Consider the following 26,904-nt stretch of genomic DNA (forward strand, 5'->3'; position numbering starts at 1 on the left):
CCGGATTAGCTAATTGCTAATCCCCCATAGGTACGCACAGTTCCATCGCGAAGGGTTGCAAAAACGGAGAGTTTTCTTACGTGAAAACTCGTCCATTTCAAAGGGGAACGGTCCCATTGCGTGCGGGAGCACCTAAGGCATGCGTGGACGTGCTCGCTCCGCCCAAAACGATCCAAAACAGAAAATTACAACCTGCTGTGTTTTTCTGCAGGTTTAGGGTTTCGCACTTAAACTACATGACATCACCAAGGGAGCCTCAGGAAAGCCTCTGGAAACAGGGCTTACGGCACCTGACAATGTCAAAACAGGGAATTACAGCACGCTGAAATTGACTTGCAGCTCACTGGAAAGCTTCCCAACCGCAAGGGAAAGTGACCTACAGAGGTTTTTGCACCTTTATGCTGGCGAAATTGGGTCAAAAACCTGCAATTACAGCCATGGACAGGTTTGGGCAGCTTGGTGAGAGTTAGGTGAAAGCGTTCGGATCATTTTTTGTTTGCAATAAGAATAAAGAAATACCGAAAGGGGCGCCAATCTTTGAGTCTTCATGATGCTGGAGATCTTGCTGGTGTCACTCTTTATCAGAGACTGTTGTTGGATGCCTTTTTTATGTATGCAATATGAGGCTGGATATTCAGTTTGCAGTCTCACAGGTCAGTAGATTTATGCATAGATAAACTTTACTTACTTTACGACACAGAGGAACTTCACAAATAAACCTGTGATTGGAACTTAACACTTCAAAAGAGCACGCGGCTTGGCAGCTAGAGTGCCTCCAAGCAGACAGCGACACCCTGTAGGCCCCAATTTCAAACCTGTTTCCATTAGTGTAGCAATAGGTTTGCAGTTCTCGAGTCCAAACCAACATAGTGATGTTTCCATGTATCTTGCTTGACACAAGAAATACCTACATCACATTGCTTAAACTGTATTCCCAAATAATGATACAAAAGTCCCAAGTCTTTCATCTTGAAAGTTGCATTTAATTCAGCCTTGAATTCAGCAATGTATGTCTCATTCAAACCAATAATCAGCAAATCATCTACATACAAAACAATGATTTGAAATACATGACCCTCACGTCTGACATACAAAGTGCCTTCAGTTGGACTTTTACAAAAGCCTTGTTTAATCAAATCATTGCTAGCTTTCTCATACCAAGCACCAGGAGTCTGCTTCAACTCATACAAAGTTTCCTTGCATTTGTGCACCTTTGTTTCTTGTCCTTTCTTGACAAAACCACAAGGCTACGTTACATATACTTCCTCAAATATATCACCATTCAAGAAAGTAGTAACAATGTCTGATTGGTATACATTCCGTCCAAAATGAGCTGCCAATCTACATAGGAAACGAAGAGTAGTCATATGACATGTGGGAGAAAAAGTCTCTTCATAGTCAATGCCTTCTTGTGCATAACCTTTTGCAACAAGTCTAGCCTTGTAGCCATAGTTTTTTCCAAGCGCATCCGATTGCCCAATCGGGCTTCCTCACGCGTGCGCGCATGGTTGCCGCATGGTTCAGCTTTTCGGACGCGAGCAGGGCATTTTTGATGCGCTGGCAAAAAAGCCCCGGATTTGTCAAATGAGGCCCAAAACACCTCTGCGCGAATTGTTAAAAACCTGCAGCCATCCCGTTTCTGCACAGAGAGCCCCTATCAAAGCTTGAGAGCCGAGAGGACTCGAGACCGCAAGCCGGGAGCCCTACCCAGTGCCCACACACTCTCCCGCGCGCGGCTGATTCTTCACCTAAGCCGTCCGTTACTCGTGAGGCCTCCACTTTGTCAAGGTTTGCAACTTTGCAGTGTGCACCTTGCAAGTTTGCAGAATCCATATGGGCCGAGTGAAGCGTCCCGAATGGCAGTATGTAGAACAATTGAAGCCTCAAAAGAAAGGGCAATTTACATGTAAATGCAAGTATTGTGGGCATACTTGGGACGGCGGTCCCTCCCGTATTCGTGCACATTTATTGTCCCTCTCTGGCTATGGTGTAGGCCCATGTGGACTGGTGCCAGAGGACGTCAAAGAGGTGGTCACAAGATTGCATGTAGATGTACAGAATGATGGGAAGGACCCAAATGCATTTGTAGATGCCTTGGTGGATGATTTAGGAGCTAATGCCTCTACCTCAGGCTCAATGAGTACACATGCATCAGGGAGTGCTCATGTAAGTGCCACTGGGACTTCGGCTTCCAAATCAAATGTGGGGTCCTCGAGCAAGAAGAGGAAGGTTGCACAAGGGCCCTTGGCAAGTGCATTTAGCTTACAAGCACGCAAGCAAGCAGATCAAGCCTTGCGCAGGTTTTTTTATGCAGAGGACATTCCTGAATGGAAAGTGCGGAGTTCTTTCTTTTTGGAAATGGTCAAGGCAATTGGACAAGTTGGTCCATCGTATGTGCCTCCCACATACAATGCTTTGCGCACCACAGAGTTAAATGATGAGGTCAAATGCATTGGTCATGAGATCATGGGTGTGCGCGAGAAATGGAAAAAACATGGATGCACAATTGTATGTGATGGATGGTCTGACACTAGACGCAGGTCTATCATTAACTTTCTTGCATGCTCTATACATGGTTCTGTGTTTTTGAAATCTGTGGACACATCTGGGGAGACAAAGACATCAGAATTTATTTTCAAGCAGCTTAAGGATGTGATTATTGGGGTAGGATCCTCCAATGTTGTGCAGGTATGCATGGACAATGCAACTAATTGTGTTGGGGCCGGGCAAATGGTGGAAGAGAAATGGAAACACATTTTTTTCACGAGGTGTGCATGCCATTGCTTGGACCTCTTGTTTGAGGATATTGGGAAGCTCCCTTGGATTGCAAAAATTCTTGAAGATGCAACAAAGGTTGTCACATTTGTCACAAGGAAGTCCACTGTCTTGGCATTGTTTCGAATGCTTAGCAAGAAGGAATTGTTGAAGCCATCGGCCACTCGATTTGCCTACTACTTCATCATGTTGGCTAGTCTTGTGGATGAGAGATGTATGCAAGGTGTGCGTAGGCTTATGATTGATGCAAAATTTGTGAAAATGAAGGCATCCAGGTCTGCAAAGGCCATAGTGGTCTCGGACATTGTGTTTAATGCATCCTTTTGGCAAGAGGCCAAGTTGATTTTGAAGATTTGTGCTCCCATCTTGAAGATACTTCGTTTGGCTGATAGGGAAGGAGCCACCATGGGGCTTGTGTATGAGCTTACGGATCGCATGGTTGAGCAAATTCAAAACATGCAAGGTATTGATGCGGCAAGGATGCAAGAGATCAAGGACCTATGCGTTGATAGATGGAATATGATGCACACACCATTGCATGCTGTGGGATACTTGTTGCATCCTATATGGCAAGGAAGAGGGCAATTCAATGATAGTGAGGTTCATGATGGGTGGATGACATTTTTGGACAGGTATACCAAGGGTGATTTGACCATGCAGGGTACCCTCATTGATGAGTTGGACACTTTCCTCACTGAAAGAAAGTCATTTTCTCATCCTATTGCAAAGGATCCAAAGAGAATGCAAGAGGGTGTAAAATGGTAGGAGACTTTTGGGACTTGCACGCCCACATTGCAGACTCTTGCACTTAAGGTGCTTTCTCAAGGGACATGTGCCTCTCCATGTGAGAGAAATTGGAGCACCTTCTCTCTCATTCACACCAAGAGAAGAAATAGGTTACTTCCTGCTCATACCGAGAAGCTTGTCTACATACACACCAACTTGAGGCTCTTATGCAAGATCAAAGAGCGCGGCTATGAGAGAATGGAGGTGACATTGGAGATGCTTAACAAAGAGAAGGATGAGGAGCGCTTGCTTGAGTTGCAGGAGATTCAGGAGGCTATTGCACAAAGCACTGCTGATGTTATGGAGTCTCTTCCGATTAGCATGCCCAGTGATATTGGGACTTCATGCTCCGTTGCTGAGGATGAGGCTTGGGATGAGGATGAGGATGAGGATGATGAGGGTGATGATGAGGATGAGGATGATGATGAGGAGGTGGCCTTTGATGAGAGTTAGAGCTCATTGCATTTTGCTCTAGCCTCGGTCCTAACTCCTCTTAGCTCTACAGTCTACTTATGGTTTGGATTCACTATTTAGCATCGAGCGGCTGGACTCCACCCTCTAGGCTCTATTTATGTTTTGTCATTTGAATTTTGGAGTACTCAGTACACAGTCTTGTTGGTTTTGGAGGCTCCATATTTTGCCATCTAGTATGATCATGATTCATTGATCATTTGAAATTTTGATGTATTTATTGATCAATGATCTTGATCTGTTTCTCGGCTCCCGACTCCTTGATTTAGCTAGATTCTACATTTTCAAGTTTCTATGATGTTTTAATGCATTATGTGGCTTTGGGCTACTCTCTAGAGTCTAGTGTTTTAATTTTAATTGCTATTTGTTATGAGATATATATATATACACTAATATTTTAGTGCCGTATGGTATTCCACGTATGGAATCTTCGGGGGGTCTGAATCGGGCTTATATCGGGCTTCCATACCCACCCGAGTGAGACACATGGTTGCCGCATGAAAAAACTATGCTTGTAGCAATCAATCTCACCATCCAGCTTACGTTTCAGCATGTAAACCCACTCCGTACTAATGACCTTTTTGCGAGGAGGCAAATCACATAAAGTCCATGTGTTATTCTCTATAAGTGCATCATGTTTTGATTGCATGGCAGCCATCTAATTTTCTAAATTCTGCGCTTCATCAAAAGAAAGAGGTTGCTCTTCATCACACAAACTAGAAACGGCCAAAGCATAACAATCTGAGGTATATGATGCATGGCAAGAACCTGAGCAAGTACAACTAAACATAGGTGCATCCAATTTATTTTCACGCAGAGTATGCACTAGCCATTTTGGCATACCCCTAGCCTCTTCATTCTCGGCCCTTTCCACATCAAGTACGTCATGTATATCTGCATCATCAATAGGCTGATCCGTAACATTTTCAAAAACCCCCATAGGTTATACATGTGCCTCATTCGAACTTACATTCAAGTTTTTACCATTAAAAAGAGGTAACATAGTGTCATAAATATCCTGTGAGCTTATATTAATGTCTCCGGTACATGATAATAAAGGCTCTACAAATACAACATCTTGTGAACCCAAGATACGTTTTTTTTGCGGATGGTATAACCTGTAACCTTTGTTTTCAGAACTATAACCAGCAAAAATGCATTTGACAGCCTTATTGTCCAATTTTCTGCGCTACCTTTGTGGCACCAAAGCATAAGCTGAACAACCAAAAACGTTCATGTGATCAATAGATGGCTTCTTATCACGCCATGCTTCATAAGGAGTCATAAACTGCAAGGCTTTGGTAGGACACATGTTCCTTCACTGGCAGGAGGAGGGTCTCATAGCTGAGTTCTTGTCAGATTTTTGGGAGCGTTTGTGGGACTCTAGCCAACTGAGGCGAGTCACTTTGTTCAAGTGGTTAGTTGCACACAGAGCTACAACAATGGGAAGCTGGCTAATACATAGTGGCTTTTCGGCAGCCTACGCAGTTTGCGACCATCCTTTGGAGAGTCAGTGTCATCGTCTGTGGGACTGCCCCATGGCACAGCAAGTTTGGTTTCGGGTTCTTCGGCTGATGCCAGCTCTTTCCACAGCACGACAGTACACTTGGGGTGTTGCAGCCTGGTCCACCCTCACAGGCCCTGCGGTTTTGGAGATGAAAATTTTGTGAGAATTCTCATTTAGTATAACATCGCATGTTGGGTTACTTGAGCATGATTGGACTTTCTAGCATGGAGCCAATGTGGGGGGGGGGGGGGGGGGGGGGGGGGGGGAGAGAGAGATGAAATGAAATGTAATATTAACGTCTTCAAAAGGCCAAAATGACCTATGAGACCAAAAGGTTACATGTGGTGAATCTAATACCAGGTCTGGGTACAAAAAGTACAAAGAACTGAAAAGAAAATGGTGGGTAGGGGTGGGGAAAGCTGATACAAAGGGAATAGGAATAACAAAGGGTGAGCTGATACAATGGAGCTCTCTGGCAGTCGAGGCATCATATACATATACATTAGTATCCGGGACGGCTCCTATGTCGTGCCAGTATGGTATGGATCCTCGATTGCAATCTGCGTCGATATCAAGAGGGCCTCCTCATCCATGGGCGACAGGACCGCCCCGACTCTATCGCCCGATCAAGCAATATGCCTCTGGTGCCTCTGGTGTTGTTATGCTGTGGAGGCTGCTCGAACTCGTCTGTTTGTGACTGAAAGAAATCTGTAATCTTCCGTTGTCGCTGGATCTCTCTCATTGTGCCCCTTGTCAAGAGATCTTCTCTGTGTTTGCGAATCTCCAGTAAGTATAATCCGAGGCATCTCTAATCCTGGTATCTAATGACTCTAGAAAGTGGCTCAAAACCCTCTCTGAATAGAGAGTGAAAGCGGCCCCATATCTCATAGTATACTCGGCAGTGACGTATGTAATGTAGCTCTGTCTCTGGCTCTATTTGGCACACCTGACAAATCCTGGACTCAACGGGTACTCCTCTAAATCTGCCTGTCTCAATCTCTAGCTGATGGGAGGATGTGCGTATCTGACCAATAGCACATCGTATCCCATGGGATAGATGAGTGTCCATGTTTCCTAGTCTGATCACAAAACCGTCCTCCGTGAGTTGGAGAAGATGCTCTCTATAGAAAGTCATCTTCGTACCCAACTCATGTGTATGTTGTATCCATGTCCTCTTCGTATCCAGATAAATCAAGTCTTGTCTGATGAGCCCGGTAATCTCTGCCCTAGTGAGGGAGATGGAGGGTGCATCCAGAGAGTAATGATATGAGGGTAGCGGGTCCATACTAAAGCCATGTAACTGAAACCAAGATGCCATCTCTGCATACCAACATGATCTATCTCCCTGCAATGCTAGCTGTCACGAAAACTATAGTGCTAATCAAGCATATCTGTCTCTAGGGAGAGCAAAAGTGCTATGCATAAATGAAACTGATCGAGTGAGTGCCTCCATTACCAATGGAGGAGCAACGAGCTCCGCCCTAACAATGTCATGTGGTACTGAGGCCTTGGCCCTAATCATCCGAGAAATCATAGACACCAAGGGATTCTCCATACATCTCCATCCATCAGTACTGCCAACTCTGCTATGATATCAACTGAGGGGGGCCCATATCTCCACTCCATACAACATGGCCGAAGTGACCAAAGGGTCATAGAGCCGAGCCAAAGCTTTGTCCGAGGTTTCTGGAACTGAACCTGCGAACATATCCTCTCAAGTCTCCCCAATGCTGCATAGGCTCTGGTCAATCGTGTATCTGCTACACGTCGTAGGAAACTATCCCAAGAGACCTTCAAGATCTATCCGACGAGGAGAGTTGAACTCGAGACGTGTTATTCAAAAGGGAAATGGCATAACCAATCTACCGCACTTGGATGATAGAAAGGTTATACCATTTTCCTCTTTTTATCAAGGCAGGCGTACACACACACAAACACACAAGAAGAAGAGTATTTTAACGTCGTAGGAAACTATCCCAAGAGACCTTAAATATCTATCCGATGAGAGAGAGAGAGAGAGAGAGAGAGAGAGAGTAATAATATATTTAATTTTAACTATTGTGTGAATAAACCTAAAAGATTTATTAAGTGAACGAGTCTTATAATCAAGACTGTAATTTAGGAGGGAAATGGTGTGACCATACACACACACACACACACACACATACAAGTTCAAACAAAACTTGTACCATGAGCATGTGAGGTCAAATACCATACATAATGATGGGAAACTTACCATTAGGCACTCTCTTGCTTAGTTTTCTCGCTCGGAATTCTTTGCTCGCATTATTGACTACCTCCATTGTTATTACGACCCTTTTTTTCCAAGATAAAAATCCTTTCATTAGTTAAGAAAAGACTACCTAATGGCCTACAATTTGCCCCTGCTAGAGGGCTACATCGACAAGTGGGGAGACTCTCCAAGTGAAAAGACAAGATATGTACAATGATGGCTAAATCAAGAGATGGGGAGTGGAAATAACCACACCAGTGGGTGGTACTGTCATCTAAGCGCACCATGAACCATTGTGAAGAAGGGCCCTGGGCGCCAGAGTCGCAAGAAGGCCTCTCGGTGCTCCTACATGCGGTCAGAGCTACCCTGAATCTCTCAAACTAGCCTATAGGGGTATGGACCAGCTCCAGCCAAATGTCACAAACAGTTTCCGCTGGTGGGATGGGTCCAGCCTCGAAGATACGGAAGCAGCAGGCTCGAGAGATGAACCACATTGTCAGACTGCAAATGAGCTCCCAGCACAACTCTCTATCTTTGCTCCACTCCTGAGGAACTAGCTATGTGGCTGGCTGAAGTGTAGGCCGGCCCTACTATATCACAATCATCCTCCCGACAGAAGCCATTTCAAAACGAAGTAATGACACACGTGAGTGTGGACCAAGCTGCGGCACCCCAAGTGTAATGGCTAGCTATGGAGAGTGCAGGCATCAACCGAAGAATCCGAAGCCAAACCTGCTCTGCCATGGGGTAGTCCCACAGAGAGTGACGCTGAGTCTCAAGTGGGTTGTCACACGCGGCACATACTACTGAGAGGCCGTTGTGCACCAACCAACTCCCCACTGCGAACTGCGATAGTTGATGTGCAACTAGCCACTGAAACATAGTGACACGCCTCAGCTGCTTGCTGTCCCATAAGTGCTCCAAGAATCATGCCAAGAACTCGGACCTGAGACCCTCCTCCTGCCAGTGAGACGCTGCAACACGCCGAGTTTTCATGTAAGTATGTGGCAACACGAAAGATGTAAAGCAAGCTGTTGAGAAGTACCTGGAAGGAGTTTGGGCACCTGTTAATGACCAAAAGGAAAAGGAAGAATTTCAAAGCAAGAAGATAGACATTAAGTGCGATTACTGCATTGAAAGAAGACATCTTTCCAGAGCTCTCTACTTCAGCAAACAGACTGGAGTTGCCTATGTAAACGGGCACTTCACAAAAAGGTCAAAGCTAAGGCATGTTGGTGGTGTCAAAAAGATACAGTTAGCAATTGGTGGCTTGCACCAAGACATAGAGACAAGTGAACAGTTTGAGATTCATTTCTGTGAGCAGTTCTACCAAAATTATAGAAATAGATCATAAAGAATGGGATTGGCTCTCATACAGTAAAAACTGAAACTACCTGAACGAGTTTTGGGCTGTCTTACTTAGACTAACGCTCTTTACAAAGATCTCTAATGAGGAAAATATGTGAAATTTTAAAAAAGGCCTCCGACTCCTCCCCGTTTAATTGTTACATTGTATGCACTTGATACATCACAACAAAATGATGGAATAAAAAGACATCGCTAAGGAATGACATTCAAAGGGCACTCCAAAAGGAAGCATGCAGACAGTGATGGGCAAAAGGCATTCAACAGTCAATTTTCAGAATATAATAGCAAACCCAATTGTTTCAACCTGTTGGCTTGAATTAAACTTCAAAGACTATGTACAAAGGCCAATAATCACTCATCTCATTATTTGTCATTACTTTTTGGTATGAACAGAAAAATACCCATTTCCCTAAGATGGCCATTACGGGCTGGGCTGGGCTCTGCATATATAATCAAAATGCTTTTACATTTCCCATTTACCACAAAAACCTGGTGTTGTTCTAAACCATTTGTTGAGAAATTTCCATGTGATACGCCTCAGTAACGGCAGAATCAGATTACGCACTATGCATGCACATTCATCGTGCAACTGCCGCTAAGCAAGACCCTTGAAAGCTTCAAAGCGAGCAAGGCAAGAATTTCAAGCAGCACACATAAGCACCTTCTTGGATGCATTGTTCGCTATGTGTGGGAAAAGTAGAATCCTGATTGAGAGGTATGTATAGTTGGACCAAAAAAGAAATTGATTTAGGAGCAAAGAATAGTGTGTAGTTCTAGAAAGCATGGTCCTTTTTTTACTGAAAACTATTTCTGGCATGTTTCATTTTTGTTCATATTGGCATTTCTTTTCATCATTATTATAATGTCCATAACAAAGATTTTACTTTTGTCACCTTCCACTAGAATTGAATTCAGCTGATCGAACCCAATTCATATGGCCGGTCAATCCAGCAAGAAACCGCTCTGTCTCTACGTCCCAAATCTGCAATCCTCACTCAGTACACACCATTCATACAAACACTTTAGTCTGCTAAAATTTTATCATCATTTTACACACTTTTCTCTGATTGTTTATCATTAAGGCTGAAATTTTACTTAGTACAAAAAAAAAAACACAAGCATAAAAACTGAAGTAATGAGCAAGTAGAGATCTAAACAAGAATGGCGCAAAACAAGCAGGTCTAGAATCTCGAAAGTCTAGCTAATGCACTTAAAAATTTCTTGTGTGGAAACATAAAAAGAAAGAAGTGTCGTATAATATATTCCCGTTTACTGAATGTTTTTAACTGTCCAGTGAATGTGAAAAGGGTCAATACACCCTTTTAATGTAAAAAAACGTAAATTGAAGAATAGTACATATGGGCTTCAGGTAATCCATTTTTCTCTCTCCCATCCCCTTTCCACCTCATGCCATGCTAGGAAAACATCTGCCCATGCATTGCCACGTAGACCATACCTTAGGGCGAGTTCAGACAAGCCAGGCAGCAGAAGATATCTCAAAACCTGCCTCCTCTCACATCATTCACACGGGGCGGAGATGATAGACGAAGCTCCAGGGGGCTCTAGCCAATGAGAGATGGAGCAAGAGGACCGCTGGCACTCGGGCAGTGCAGCCCGCGACTCACGCTGCAAAAGCGCCTAGTAGAAGCACGTTTCTGAAGGGGGAGAGGGGCGGGGGGGCTAGCCCAATTTTCTGTGGGTCCAGAGACATCCTATTCTCTTTTGCTCCAATGAGCAGGCTCCACGAAGAGCGCACACCCCTTCACCCCCTTTGCCGCCGCCCCATCGTCTGAACCCAGCCTTACTCAAATTGATTTTCTCTCTCTTATTAAAAATTTAGCCAACGACACTTCTCTGGTGGTTAGCCCTCTGTACAAAATTGCTCCCTCTCATTCAAAGAGACTACCAAGCATCTATTGTAGAAGCTAGCAGTGCATATTCACACTTAGAACTACACTCTCCTATGAAAATCAACTACCCAAAGCAGAGAGATTATGTGTGTGTACTTGTTCTCACGAGAAGTGCACCAGAACATCCTTCTCTCTCAGAGCCCTTTGGTTGCCAATCAAAATCTCAGACAGAAGGGACTTAACTACGGCCAATACTCGAAGAGATTGCTGTCTACAGGCGTTTCAGTGCTCAGAACGTGTCAAAACCAACAAAGTTCCGTCGATAAGACTTCCAACTAGCCAACCCAAACAAGAATCAGCAACCATACAGAGAATTTGGCCGGCAAGGCAAGAATTCACTCCGAATTCTCACTTTAAGAGCTTCAAAAGAGAAATTTTAGCAATGAATCGAATTCATTTAATAGCATAAAATTAAGGAATCAGATTCCTCTCAGGTCTGTGAGCGAGTCCTCAAAAAGAATTTAGAGCCACTACTCTAGAGGAGACAACCGCTCTCTCTCAAAGCAAGAAAAAGAGATTTTACTCTTTTCCTCGGAAGAATCAGGACACCGAAGCAAGCAAACCCTTGTTCTCTCTCCACATCCACTTTCTTCACAACCGCAATGGTAGAGAGGGCGGTTTGCAATATGCAGCATGGCTGCTTAGCTGATCACACAAGCATGCAAAGTAAGCACCTCATATAGGCCGCATGCACCCTCGCCCCATTCATTGCCTTGCTCTTCAATAGAACACTAGCAAAGGGATTACCGACACAGTAGACTAGCACCCCGTTGTACCTACCCACATGTCTGGAAACACTCTTGACCTGGGATACAATTGGACCATCACGACTGGCCACACATTGGCCAAACTCTATGGAGCCAGAGTTGAGCTCATATGCAAAGAGTGAGGGCCTGTGAGTCACAAGACAGGCCAGCTTCAGACAAGCCTTCTCTACCATAGACCATATCTTCACTCTCCGTTGCCTGATCGAACAAGCGAAGGGGCAGAAGAGGTGACTACACTGCTGTTTTCTGGATTTCAGTAAAGCCTTCAATCAATGTCACACAACCGGCTCTTCAAGCGCCTACATACACTTGGTGTGCCATTAGAGATTATTTGGGGGATTTACTCTCTCTACGAGCAAGTTTCCAGCCGAGAAAATTGTCCAAAAGGCACCTCGGAGCCCATTGCTAGCACTATTGGTGTGAAGCAAGGGTGTCCACTCTCTACATTGGCAAGACACGTGAGTACATTCTTCGCGCCAAAGGTGCAGGTGTGGATCTAGGAGGCACTCCAATTTATATTATGCTATATGCTGATGATATTGTCTTGGTCTTTGAGTCACAAGAGGGACTATTTCTACTTTTCATACATCTAGAAAGGTCAAGAGCAAAGCTCTACTCACACTAGTTGGAGGGCGAGTCGAGGTGGTAGACTCCTATGAGTACCTTGGGATACTTGCATAGCCACCACAAGCTGCCTCTCCATGGCGAGTGCCGCGAGAGACTAGAGGGTATGCTGCATTCGCAATGCTAGAGCGTCGTTGCCATCACGCACACTTCTAGGAGCTCCGCACTGGTTTTATGACTCTTTTATGACACCCTAGTTACCCTTGCCAAGAAGTATATATCAGCAGTTTGACCTCGTCTTATTGCTTCAGGGTGCTCACAAATTGAGAGTCCACAAGTTATGATGATCTCTCGCATCATCTCTAGCAGTTAGTGGAGGCTCTCTTTCATTTAGTATGCTTCATCCAGAGATTTGAGGAAGCTACCTAAGGACACTCTCATATAGAGCTCTCGAGGCATCTAGGTACTAGGCAAAGAGATGAAGCAATATCAAGCCACCCAGACTTTGACAAGGAGGCCGAATACTCCACCAAAGAGTCTCCAATATCAGACTCCGGATCTCCAAGGCCCACGACACTCCACATTTACTATGCACCAAACCTTGGGAAAGAGATAGCCTTCTCAGGACAGACAGGCTATCCTTCCAGTGTATGAGGTTGGCAAAAGTTCACGGCCACCACTGTCTGTACCTTTTATTGATGTGAATGTGCCACAAGCTCAAGGAAGAATGGCTCGGCAACCAGATGAGGATGCGTTCAGGACACAATTGGCAGTTGTTGTGAATGTGTTTACCCGGTTGGTGCACAATCCCAGGTTTATGAAGTTTTTGCAAGCTCCACCAATGTCACAGAAAACAAGGCAACATTCTCACCCAGTAGAGCCCATTGAGGCTCAAGGGCAAGTCCCAAATGTCACGTGCACATCTAACCCTATGTGCATGTGGACAAGCTACTTCATGACTAGGATTCAGTTCAGCTTAAGAAGTGTTATGCCACCTTAATGAGTCTGTTCGCAGACCGTGCATGTCCAGACAATTAGAGTAGTTTCATTTTATCTGGTTGCACACAGCATGATCATCAGATTACGGTCAGTACCCGTCAGGAGCATTTTACAGTGCATAGAACCCATTTTTCCTATTTTAGCCATTTTTCACTTATTCTTATTAAGTGACTTTGTTAAGAAACTGGGTAGGGAAAATTGACTAAGGCAATATGTAAGAAAAGCTAGCGCTAGCGCTTTCTGGCAAAAGAGGCAGCAGGGACCCAAGGTCTGGCAGTGCACCTTCTCAGCAAGACCCCCGGTAGGAACTCCTAGCGTTTTTCAGCCATCAAGATGGCCTAGCGTTTTCAGCATTTGCAGATGAGCCCCAACGTTTTGCAACTTGCAGATCACCCTAGATTCCCTAGCGTTTTTACAGCAGACAGCAGATCAACCCATCGTTTTTGCAATTGCAGACTACCATCAGTATTTTGCAGATTCCCGGCGACAGAACCTTCACTTGCATCAGCGTTTTGCATTTTCAGGAGTTAGATTCCGTACAGCAGCCCCCAAACCTCGCAGATCTCACCTTCCCGCAGCAGATCCTCGCCGCATGGTCAGATCAACCAGAGTTTGCAGATTCAGCCCGCTATTCGCAGATTTCAGCATCTGCGTTTTCACCGCATCATCGTCGTCGCGTCGTCGTCATCGTCGCCGTCGTCACCGACATAGAGTCAGAATTCAGAAGATACAAGATTTGCAGATTTCAGCCCTTAGCGTTTTCAGATTTCAGCCGTCTCCTCGTCGTCGTCATCGTCGGCAAGTCCATTGCATTTAGACCATTGTACGAGGATTGTGCAATCAATAGCATAGACCTCTCTCGCCATAGAGAGTGGGGCCCTTGGAGGAGGGTTTGACAACATTCTGGTGTCGTATTCTTCTCTCTCTATCTCTCAGTCTCAGCACCTTCATTCGTAGTGTTTATCCACTTTCTTTGTGACCATTTGCACTGTCTCACTAAAGGAACAGAAGGCTCTCCCTTCCGTAAGTAAAATTTGACATGAATCTTAAAGGGTGACTCTCTTCCTTCTAAGAGGAGCTTGGCATGGATGGCCTCCCCTATTAGTGTGTTCTCATTGCCATACCCCCATTCTACAATTTGTAACATGAGATTGTATCCTACTTGCCTACCGGTTTCATTACCTTCCCTACCCAGATTGTTTTAGGATCTAGGATGTTTCCTTTTATGCTTTATCTCAGTTGATATGGTTGTAGCTTTTGGTCTTATAGGTCATTTTGGCCTTTCAAAGACGTTAATATAACATTTCATAAGCAGTATGACAAACAACACTTACCGATATATCGGACTTTCTTCCCCACTTTAAGATGCTCGTAAACACGTAAGTGATTGTGTTTCCAGCATGGTAGGTCTTGCGGCATTTCATTAGCACAAGTGGCCATGTTTTATGAAGTATTTAAATTGCTTTGAGTTTTCATGGAAATATATATAAAGTATGAAGGAAAGTCTGAACTTACGAATTATAAGAGAGGTTAAAATACTCACAAAATACAAAAGCAAGGGACACAAGAAAACAGCTAAAGGAAAAACTAAATCACTTTATTTGTTGCTAAACAAAACTAGATAAAAGCAAACCATTATTCATTTTGTATAAAGGCAGACACAAACAGGTACTTGAGGTCATACTACAAAAGAGCTTTTGTGAAGACTAGGTAAGAACCACACCAAAAGGACAAAAGCAAGGACCAAAGTGTAAAAAATAAAAAGTAATCAACATAAAGTTAGTACTTCAGAGTGTAATGGAGACATCTCTCTCAAGGGTAGTGTATAGCAGGTTGTACTGAAATCTGGACAAATATTAACCCTTTAGAGAAGGGCAAGAATACATGGTGACACTACATTTTGGGAGAGAGGGTATGCATATAAAGCACGTTTTACATATTAAGTGTGGCAATGATTTTCAAAATGAGCAGGCATTTCTAGCTGGGAATGTAAGCCTCCAAAGTAGCTACTATTTCTAAATCTCACTTCTTTTGACTTGCAGCTGAGTTTTTACGGGACAATAATGTAGTGGCGGCATGAGTGTACTTAAAGCAATTGTAACTACGTCTGTTTTTTCAAAAAACCAAAAGCAAGGGAAGGAACTCATTCCTTGAATGATATCATGATAGACTAAAGGCATCTAGCTGGGCCTATAGATTATACCAGCAACCCTATCCAAAAATATAACACAAATGTGATAAAGAGAAACAAATAGACCTTTAAAGCTTTATCATCCCCGCCTGAAAGAAGGCATTCTCCATCTGGACTGAAAGCCAATGTTCTCACAGTGCTGCTGTGCGCTCGAATAATGGAACCTTTACCTTCTCTGCAAAACCCATGTTCCATGCATCAAGCCTTTCAATGAAGTAGCTTAAAGCTGTACATTGTGCTGTTTTTTGGTGCACAAAGATCAATAACAGTAGTGATTGTTATACGCATAAAGTGGAAAAGAGGTTTCTATCCATTGTTTCTTCAAACCATCCATTTTCAGTATTAGAAAAACATATATGAATTGAATGCATGGTTTCTATCACTCTCTTTGAACCAATTACACCCTACAAGGGCAAGTCAACAGCCAAGAACAAAGCATTCTACTTTCAAAATGTCACTTTACTTCACAAAAAACTGGAAGGTATGGCAGTTTGAGCCAATTTTCTCGAGGGGTGAAGAATTATGTATCCAAAACACACCCTTGAAAGAGTTTTCTTACGCTGTGGGTATCCAAAGGCGAACAGTTTTGTCTTTGGCTGCTGAGGCCACCACTGTATCCAAAGGAGAGATTGCAACCGCACAGACCTCGCCCTACCAAAATTTATAAAAATGAATGTTTCTACTTCGTTGCCACAAATTTTTCACAAACACCCCAAGCCATTATGATCTGAAGTTCTCTTTAGAAGAAAGACATGCACAAAGTAAAAGTTAAGCAAGAATACACAGAAAACAGTAAACCAATATTTCTTGCAGCTATGTTACAATGCAACACACAATACATAAAAGGAAAGATTGCACAGCTACCAATACAATAATACAAGCATAGCTCATACAATGATATAATGATCCACATAAATGGACAACATCAAGACTAGCATGGGACATAATTGGTTTCGTGCTTAAATAACACTTCCTAAGAAAATATGGGTATCATAAGACATTTTATGCCATTTGTGAACTCAAGCGTGATAAACCTTTCTATTCTCCACTGGCCATCACTTTCAAAGAAGTCTTATTCCTACCCCATCAAAACGATATGCCTCCAATGTTTCAAAGTAGAGGGAGCAGAAACTTTTGTAGACAGTTGGATGACCCAAGAAGAAGGCATTATTTCGTATTTCCAAATTGCTTCAAAGAGGCTACCACCTCTGAAGAAACATAATATTCCACTGATTACAGAATGCTAGCATGCGCTTGTAGCTTACTAACCCTGTCCATGGCAGGGGTTGGGAGGCAGCAAATCTCCACCATCCATTTGCACTACATTACACATCAGAAATTTGAAGCTGCCCAACGTATTTTTGCAACGTCAACAGCTGTCATAAGAAACGGTATCTCACACAACAACGACAATGTCAACAATCAATGGCCACCACCTCAGCAAGTGGAATAGATTCTACATCTAGCAGGTCAAAAGCCAGAAACAAATAAGTGTCATGCAACTATAACTCCCTACATCAGTGTAACAGGGCTACAGTGTCACTGGCATGGGACAAGCAGTTAGTTGCAGTTGGGCTTGATTCACACTGGGCAGACTCTTGCCTGGGCAGTGACATGTGGCAAGTGTTATGGATGGTGGTCCAGCGGACACCGCAGCCAGACCACCACCACCTCAGTTAGGAGATAGGCTTAGCTGGATTGGGATATATGCCAGCTGTTGGTGACTCTTTAGGAGATACATATGAGTGGTTGGTTCCAACTTCCAGTTGTGGGTACGCATCATCATCTACTTTTGTGTGGTCAGTCTAGAGTCTATCATCTTGTGTTGTACACAGCACGTCTACACCATCCCTGCACAGTTGAGCCTTGACACCCCCACTATACCTATGAGATCTGGGTTATAGCTGAATGCGCTACCATGCCAGAGTCTGTCGGTTTCTTTGAGTTTGTCGATGTTCATGTTCAGGTTCAGCTGAGTCGTATTGTTGTTGCTCTGTTGTCTGTGTTTGCATTCTGTGGAGTGAGATATCACGCACACTGCAATGAGGAGCACCCACTATAGAGGGCACGATACATTATCTCCGGTACAGGTGCTCTCATTTTTGGCACACCCGATGGGACCTCAACTGAAGTTTCACTCCACTATGCCTACAGGTCGAGGAGCTAGCTCGTTTAATCTCTCGCCTGTGTTGGTCTAGACTAGAGTAGTCTAGCTTGGTCTGTCCAGCTCAATACTAGAATACTAGACCAGCTAGTCTAGTCACTCGTCTTGGTCTAGGTCTCTCGTCCTGGTCTAGAAGTCTCTAGGCTGGGTCTAGTCCTCTCTCGTCCAAGTCTAGCCAGGGAGTAGGCTGGGTCTTGGTCTGTCCAGCTCAATACTAGAATACTAGACCAGCTAGTCTAGTCACTCATCTTGGTCTAGGTCTCTCGTCCTGGTCTAGTAGTCTCTAGGCTGGGTCGAGTCCTCTCTCGTCCAGGTCTAGCCAGGGAGTAGGCTGGGTCTAGTCCTCTCTCGTCCAGGTCTAGCCAGGAGGTCTAGTCACTCGCCATGGTCTAGTGGAGTCTGGACCAGAGTGCAAGAAGTAAAGGTCTTCGTGCTCAAAGATTGGGAAGGCTTTTGGTTACTGCATGACACATACAAGGCAGTCAAAAGAGCGACAAAGCCCATTATTAAGTCCTTTGAAGTACTACCACAGGAAGCGTCAACCCTTCGTGCCAAGCAGAAGTCTACCAGCCCATTACCCCTGCCTTCCCCCTCAACCAGTTCTACACCTCCCCAGTCACCCCCCATCAATAAACTTCTCATCCACTGTGTTACAGCAAGCTCCAGTGCAACAAGCTCCTGCACAAACAGCCATGGAGGAGCTCACAAGCGTTCTAGCTAAGGTGAATATTAAGTTTCCGACTTTCAAGGGTCTCTCCACAGAGGATGCTGACGACCATACCCGAAGGTTTGTTTCTCTCTGCAAAGGTCGTGGCCTCAATCGAGAAGGTGCCTACTTAGTACCCTTCCCATCTACCTTGGATGGCTTAGCAGACAAGTGGTACAGTCAGTTTGCTGAGAACCACTTTGCGACGTGGGCCACTTTACGACAACAGTTTTGTGAAGCTTTTAGATCAGGGGACTTCTAGGAGAAGGTCCTGGATGAGTTGGCCAACCTGAAGCTCTAGCCAAATGAGACTTTTGCAAAGCTCATGACCAGAACAAAGTCTCTGGTGGCTAAGCTTCCTCAGCAACCGGGTGAATTTATGGTTAAGAAGTGGGTGGAGAAGGCTCTTCCCAAAACTTCCCAGCAAAAACTCCGAGAGAGTCTCCAACCTGACGTAACTCTGGAGGAGTTTGTCGCGGTTGCTACTAGGATAGAAGAAGCTAGGAAGCTGTTCACCGACTCCCCTCATGTAGAGACCCCCCTCAATGTTTTTGGAAAGTCCTTCTGATCCTTTTAACTTCTTTACGCAGGGAATTGGAGGCCCTAAAGTTACAGCGAGACTCCCCCACACATTCTCATAACAGTGGATACCCTGCCTTCAGTTGTTCACAAGCCATCACCCAGTGACAAGCAAGAATCCAAATCTTTGCTCTCCGATATTGATGAAGCCTTCTTGGAAGCAGTTTTTGATCTACAAAAGATCAAGGTACCAGAGAAACCACTGGTAGAAAAAGAAAATCTTCCAGCAGAGACAATCTTGAAGAACACCTTCCAACAAGTGTCCCTCTATGACATGTTGCGGCTAGATGCGAGTTTTAGAAGTGACACCCTTGCTGTTATTCAGTCACTTTACCCCCGAGCAAGTCCTAGTGGCAGGCACCTCCTAGTGCGACCATCAGAGTCCTATATGATATCCCATCCCGCTACTCCCCTCATTGATTATAGATTCTAGAAGCCCTAGTCTCACCGTGTCCGTCTTGGGTCGGCAATTCTCAGGAGTGATAGTGAATGGTGGATCTGGCATCAACCTGATGCCTGAGTTCACTATGTTGGCTCTAGGTCTACAGCCTACTCGCCCTGCTCCCTTCACAGTTACATTGGCCGACCAGAGAATAGTCTACCCAGTGGGCATAGAGGATAAAGTGCCTCTACAGGTACAAGACTTTACCTTTAACTTGGATTTTGTTGTTATTCGTCTTCCCCAAGTTGTGGGCGAATTTCCCTTGCTCATCGAAAGACCATGGCTGCGACAACTAAAACACTTCATGATTGGGGAAACAACACCATGTGGATACATACTCTTGGCTCCCCAATGCAACCCATTCGCCTAGAAGGAGGCATAGATCCGGTTGTACACCATAGTTCTTTGTCCCTAGAAACCAGCCTCGAATTGGAACAGCCTACTCCACCTGACGGGTCAGACGAAGATCTGCTCGAGTGGTTGGACGCTACCAAATCTATGCCTTGTTATGGAGTCTCTATTCAATCTTTGTCTGAGGGTACACCCTCTTCCAATGTTTGCACAGTAACTCGACCCAATGAGCCAGCTCAGTCAGCTCAAAGGGTGGAGGTCACAGAACCTACTCACCATGCGCCCTTGGTGGAAGCCTTTGGATTGGGTGAGCCTACAAAGAATCATAGTAGAGGAACCACATCTCCTCTACAGGAGTTCACCCCCCCTCATCATCAGCCCCATGGGTGTCTGCTTCTCTTGTCACGTTTGTGACTTGGTTACATTACATAATTACTCATTGATGCAGAGATGTGAAGTGCCATGCCAAGCAGAACCCCTACGCTTGGATGGTCACACCGCTTCGCCCAAAAGACGTGCCTCTTCACCAAAAGCCACACTCCTTCGACAATTGGTCACACCCCTTCGCTCTACGGGTGCGACTCTTCGCCCAATGGTTGCAGCTCTTCGCCGAAAGGATGTGTCTTTACATCTAAAGTCATGTCTCTTCACCAGAGATGTGTCTTTTCAATTGTCTCTTCGTCTCCTATAAGGAGCCCTTGTATCACACTTTGAATCAATCAAACACAGAGTCTTCTGAGTCTTGTTTCTGAGTTCAGTTCAAGTTTCTTAAGTCTTAATCATGAGTTTAAGTACTTAATAAAGGACTAGTACCTAGAATCCTCACATCTCCGACCAAGAATAAGCTCTCTTCTGTGTCTAGCAAACTTCCCTTCATCGAGCATCTTCAAGGCGGATTACAGCACGAAGATGTAGCTTTCAAAGTAAATGTCACACCCTCCGCTACCCTCGCCTCTACCCACCCCCTCCCTCCAACTCCTCGCCCCTACCCACCCCTAACCCTAGACCTCGCTCCTATCCTTCCCTACCCACCCCCTCTCTTCCCCTCGCCCCTACCTAGGCCCCCTCACCCCTACCCACCCTCTCACTCTCCCTCGCCCCTATCCTCCCCTACCCTCGCCCCTACCCCCTCCCTCTTCGCCCCTACCCACTCCCCCTCGCCCCTACCCACCACCCAACCCCCTCACCACCCCATTCCCTTGCCCCTACCCATGTCACAAAGTGATGACGTGGCTGCCCGCTCTTCAGGAACCCCTAACCCTAACTGCATAAAAAATCAGAAACCCTGATTTTGTTGACGTGGCAGCTGTACGGATCCCGCGTTTTGCGGCGCATATTGCGGAAGGCTGAGTTGCGGCATTTCTGCCTTTAGGCCAGCTTTTTGGACTTGCTTTAATCTACGCAAGTTGATAAGAGAGAAACTCTTTTGCTTTTATTTAAAAAGGCTCAAGAGAGAGCTTGAGAGAGGAAGATGGGACTGCTTTATTTTACAAGCTTTCTATTTTCATATTTTAGCTTTTGGGGCTCTGCTTTTGGCATCCCTTGAACCTTTAAATATGTGAGCAGGCCTCACAACTCAGAGCATCTGGCCGCAGAGTGTGAGCGTCTGCCCGCACTCTTGTACTTTGAACTCAGATTAATACAAAAAGAAATACCGAAAGGGGCGCCAGTTTTTGGGGCCAGTATCTCTAGGCACGGAACTCCGCCGGGCCAGTGTTCAATCAATTGTAAATTGTGAACTGTTTTGAAGTGGTTATTTGGTGTTGTCGCGGTAGATTCTTGACTTGGAGTGTCCAAGTCTGTTACACTGGTATCAAAGCACGGCCGATTTCTCTTCTACGAGAAATCTGATTCCAAATTTTTTTCCGCGGCACCTATGGCTTCGGGCAAAGATCAGTCAACTCCCTCTGCATCCGGAGATGCAGGAAGGGATCACAACAAAAATTCCGGCAAGGAGTACGGCCCGCCTCGCCCTACTCAGGCGGAGCGTCGAGAGATGGAGCGCCGTCAATTGATCGGCGATGCAACAAAGATGATGCTCAATTTTGCGAAGGACCAAAAATTTGCAAAATATATAAGCGAGACTTCTTTCCAGGAAGTGCACGAGCAGTGGCAGAAAACCACAACACCACCCCCCAAAACCCGCTCTCAAGAAACCTTTTGCTCACAAGAAGTATTCAGAGAAGGAATTAGAAGAGATGGTTGATGCACGGATTGCTCGGCTTTTTGACGCCCAAAACAAAGCTAAAAAGCACGGCAAAAAGCAAAAGAAGCGCATTGACTTCCCGGGTTATTTGGGTCGTCAGTCGACATTTCAAAAGGCAAAGAAACAGAAGCGCGTTCGATTTGAAGGAGTACCTAGTTCTTCTTCTTCTTCTTCTTCTGACAGTTCTTCTAGCTCATCTGACTCGAGCGAAGAAGACCGAAAAGGCAAAAAGCGAAGCAAAAAGCAACGCTTCGGAAAAGGCAAGAAAAAGGCAAAGAAGCCCGTGAGTGACAGTTCTACAAAGGACTCGTCTACAGACAGTTCAGACTCTGATGATAGCAACTTTTATGCAAAGAAGAAGAATTTTTACAAAGTCAACCAGTATGACTTTCTAGAAGACAAAAGCAAGAAAGTCCGAGAGTTTAAAGAAGGTGGACAATCAATTAAATTTGACACGTTTTCGGGATATAGAGATGCTTTGAAGGCTGTCTTTTGTACAACAGTTTGACATCGCTTTCGCGGGAGGACATTACTCAGAGCACTCTAAGATTCGGAGAGCTGCCTCTTACCTCAAGGGGAATGCTCGAACTTGGTGGTCCACACTTATATTAAGCAAGACTACGCCTATTAAATGGCTGAAATTCAAGAGGCTTTTTATTTCTTCTTGGTTGACTCGAGAGTATGAATGTGATATACGAACTGCTTGGAACCATCTTCGGATGACCAAGAAAGATACAGTGGACGCTTATTGCGAAAGAAAGAGAAAGAGAAAGAGAAAGCAAAACTCAAAAAAGAAAGATGCACGACCCCAGCTTACTCCTCGAGAGAGAGCTCGCTTCATCAGGGAGGGGAAGTGCTTTGGATGCGGGGAACATATCTCCGCGAAGTGCTCCAAAAAGGCACAGAAAGAACAGAACGACAAGGACGACGAAAGGCCTGAGAGTTCGAGAGCAACTGAGGAACGTGGAAGAAAAGGCAAGATGAAAACACGACTCGTTCCAGATTGCGTGGGTACCGATCCCAGCACATTGGACGAGAGTACAGAACTTTGCCAAGCTTGGAGCAAAGTGAAAGACCAAGAGGCCCTGATCTTCTTTGATGGAGGAGCCAAGGCCAACTTCATTTCACCGGAATTGGCGGCGCGACTCGAGATCACTCCTGATTTGATGGGACCACTTGCGGAGGCGTTCTAGCGGCACCCGGCAGGGACATAGCCATTACACCTGTCATTGGCAAACTTCGGTTGCATTGTCAAGGTATTTGGGGCATGAGGACTTTTACATAATGCATTTGGAAGGTTGTGATGTTCTCTTGGGAATTCCCTGGTACTACAAGAACAACGGCGTGGTCGACTATCGGGTGAGGAAAGCGACATTGACTACAAAGAAGGGCAGAACAATTGTACTTGACATCAAACTTAAGGGCGAGTCTGTCCCTATTGCATCGGCTTCGGCCATTTCTAAATTAATGAAATCCAGTCTGTTTGTTTACTCGATCTTTATGAAAGAGTTAAGTGATGAGGATAGGACAAATATGTTTGAACTTGATAAAGAACGCCAAGATTTTCTCCACTCTCATGCCGATTGCTTCTCAGAGGGCCTGCCAAGCGAGTTACCACCTGCTCGTCCTAAAGATCTTATTATTGATCTGATACCTAGAAGCACACAACCGAACCGGCCACCTTACCGTGTGAGCCGAGCACAAAACGAAGAGATTATGAACCAAGTGAAAGACCTCTTGGAAAAGGGTCTTGTCCAGCCTAGTACTTCATCGTATTTCTCTCCAGTGTTGTTGGTTTTGAAGAAAGACGGATCTTGGAGAATGTGCATTGATTATAGAGCTCTCAACAAAATTACCATCAAGAACAGATTTCCGATTCCTAGGATCGATGATATACTCGACAAATTACAGGGATCCTCGTGTTTTACCAAGATTGATTTGAAGAGTGGATATCATCATATCAGAATCGCGCCAGGAGACGTCTACAAGACACCTTTCGGACGACTTTTGGGTTATTTGAGTTTTTCGTGATGCCTTTTGGCTTAACCAATGCTCCTGCGACACTTAATTGGATGATGGACAGGATTTTTCGAGAGTACAGGCTATTTGTTGGCACTTTCTTTGATGATACCATTGTTTTCTTCAAGAATGAGGCAGAACATAGAGATCATCTGCTTCAGGTCTTTCAGGCATTACGAAATCACAAGTTAGTGATTAATGCAAAGAAAAGTGAATTTTTCCTACCAGAGATACACTTTTTGGAACACATTGTCTCAGCAGCAGGAGTGCAGATGGATCCGGCCAAGATAGAGACTATCCGTGATTGGCCCGATTTGAAGAATGTCCATGAAGTTAGAAGCTTCTTGGGACTGTGTTCGTACTGCAAGCGGTTCATTCGAAAGTTTGTAGAGGTTGCTTCCCCTTTGCATATCTTGACACAGAAAGGAGTCCCTTTCTCGTGGGGACCCACAGAGGTGACTGCCTTTCAGACTTTGAAAGAGAAATTGACTACGGGACCAGTTTTGACTTTGTCGTACTTGCAAGAGTCATTTGAAGTATATTGTGATGCTTGTGTCGTAGTCTCGGTGCGGTCTTAATGCAAGAAGGCCATGTCATTGCTTACGAGAGCCGATTGTTCTCGAGGCCGGAATTGACAGCATAGATTTATGAGAGAGCTTTTGGCAGTTATCCATGCTCTTACTCAGTGGCAGCGCTACCTACTCGAAGCAGATTTTACTGTCTTTACAAACCATCAGAGTTTACGCTACTTCTTGTCACAGAAGCAGCTACCGGAAAAGCAGATGCGGTGGGCGAACATCTTGTCACAGTTTCACTTCCAGATTGTCCGTGTTCAGGGACAGAAGAATTTGGTGGCAGATGCTTTGTCTCGGAAGCCGTTGGTTCTGGCTATTTCCACGATACATCATAGGAGCTTCGAGGATATGGCCGACCAGTATGCCACAAATCTAGATTTTGCAAACGTTTTCACACGGATACGGGATGGGGAGACAGTAGCGGGATATTCCATTCGGGATGGCTACTTGATGAGAAAAACCATGTTGTACGTTACACAGCCGTTGAGGGAAAAGGTTATGACTGAATGCCACTGTCCACCTTTTATGGGTCACCGTGGCATTGCTACCACCATGAAAGGGGTAGAGAGATACTTCTTTTGGCCGAGACTCAAGAAGGATGTGGAAGAGTTTGTGCGCAGTTGCTTGGTATGCCAAAAGGTCAAGTTTGACATGCATAAAGCACAGGGATTGTTACAGCCTTTGCCCATACCCATCCGCCCATCGGAAAGTATTGCAATGGATTTCATTTTTTATCTCCTGAGAACACAGAGTGGTCACGATGGTACCTGGACTGTTATTGACAGATTTAGCAAGCAGGCTCATTTCATTCCAGTGAAGAAAATAGTCAAGGCGGATCACTTAGCGAGACTGTTTGTGGCCCAGATTTTCAGATTACATGGCATGCCAGAGACGATTGTCTCCGACAGGGACCCCAGATTTACGAGTTTGTTTTGGAAGGCATTTTGGGAGAACATTGGCACGCGGTTGCAGTTCTCGTCATCTTTTCACCGCACATTGACGGGCAATCTGAGATTGCCAATTGAGTGGTTTTAGATTTATTGAAGTCTTACGTCTCAGATCAGAAGACTCAATGGGAAAAGTATCTACCTTTGGTGGAATTTGCCTACAATAACACCATACACTCTTCGACGGGGAAGGCGCCATTTGAGATTGTTGAAGGTGCTGCGAAGGTCCCACCCTTTCTAAGCACGAAAGATAAGATTTTTGAAGCGGATGAATATACGCGCAACTTAGACACGGCTTTTGCCAAGGTCCGCGAGGCTTTGCAGAAATCTCAAGAACGACAGAAGAAGGCAGCGGATCGCCATCGTCGCAATTTGAAATTGAAGGAGGATGATTGGGTGCTCTTACGTTTTGAGAAGGCACGCCTGAGAAAGAAAAAGGGAAAGGAGAGGCTTTTTCCAAAGCTTAGTATGAGATACTACGAACCTTTTAAGATCTCCGAAAAGATCAATGATGTCTCCTTCTGATTGAAACTGCCTGACACTTGGAGAATTCACAATGCATTTCATGTGAGTCTCTTGAAACCTTTCAAAGGTGATGTGCCTGATGATGGGGAGCCCGATGAGCAAACCGAAGTGGAGGAAAACGAGGAGATCCTTGTTCCTGAACAGATTTTGGCACATAAGGACACGAAGAATAAGGGTAAAGTAAGAAGGCGGTTCTTGGTTAAATTCAAGAACTATCCTGCATTGGATGCGAAGTGGATGGAGGAGGAGTACCTAGCAGGTACTCCTCAGATTGTGAAACTTTACCTCGAAGCTTTTGGTTTAGCATAGTCTACTCCAAATGGAACCCAGAATTCAGCTTGGCCATAGATTTGGTGCAGTGGGATGCAAATGAGGGGAGTTACTCCGCTCCTTTGTCAACAAATGCCTTGATTTGTTGTATACTAGAGTCACTGATGTCTCTTTGAGCTTCAGGGATACTGAGAGCTGACAGTATTCTGTTGTATGACTTTATGAAATGGAATTCTTGATTATGAAATTGATTTGTTCTTGACTTGTTTTTAAGTGCAGGAACTGTTAGACGAAATGACTGCAGCATTTTGGTCTAATTGATCTCGAATAGACATGGTTGCAATAGGGGTTAGTCAATGAGGCATTGATGAGGTCCTGAGTGGATCTAGATGCGATTGCTAGCTACTGAAACCGGCCCGTAGGGCGGTAGGCGTTGGCTTTCACCCGTAATTCTTTACTTTATACACACACACAGAGCACTTTGCAAAGAGAACCTGTAATGGGAATTAACACTTAATCACACACACAGCTCGAAAGCTAGAATGCTCC

The 26,904-nt window shown here is 44.9% G+C and overlaps 1 protein-coding gene and 1 pseudogene across 2 annotated transcripts in view; one reads left to right on the plus strand and one right to left on the minus strand.

The window, feature by feature from the left end:
• The window catches only part of LOC147417938 (uncharacterized), a 123,576-nt gene that overhangs the window by 81,125 nt on the left and 15,547 nt on the right, over nt 1–26,904 (minus strand). For both annotated transcript variants that reach the window (XM_086506857.1, XM_086506856.1), the window contains exons 2-4: nt 16,131–16,222; nt 15,638–15,746; nt 10,034–10,122 (exon numbers count right to left, since the gene is read on the minus strand). In XM_086506857.1, the coding sequence (XP_086362983.1) occupies nt 10,034–10,122; nt 15,638–15,746; nt 16,131–16,222 (290 nt within the window). The remainder of the gene's footprint in view (nt 1–10,033; nt 10,123–15,637; nt 15,747–16,130; nt 16,223–26,904) is intronic.
• On the plus strand, nt 1,104–5,704 carry LOC147417940 (uncharacterized; annotated as a pseudogene).

This window comes from Adiantum capillus-veneris, chromosome 30, assembly GCF_014529385.1.
Source record: "Adiantum capillus-veneris isolate H3 chromosome 30, ASM1452938v2, whole genome shotgun sequence".
In the NCBI taxonomy this organism is placed as follows: Eukaryota; Viridiplantae; Streptophyta; class Polypodiopsida; order Polypodiales; family Pteridaceae; genus Adiantum; species Adiantum capillus-veneris.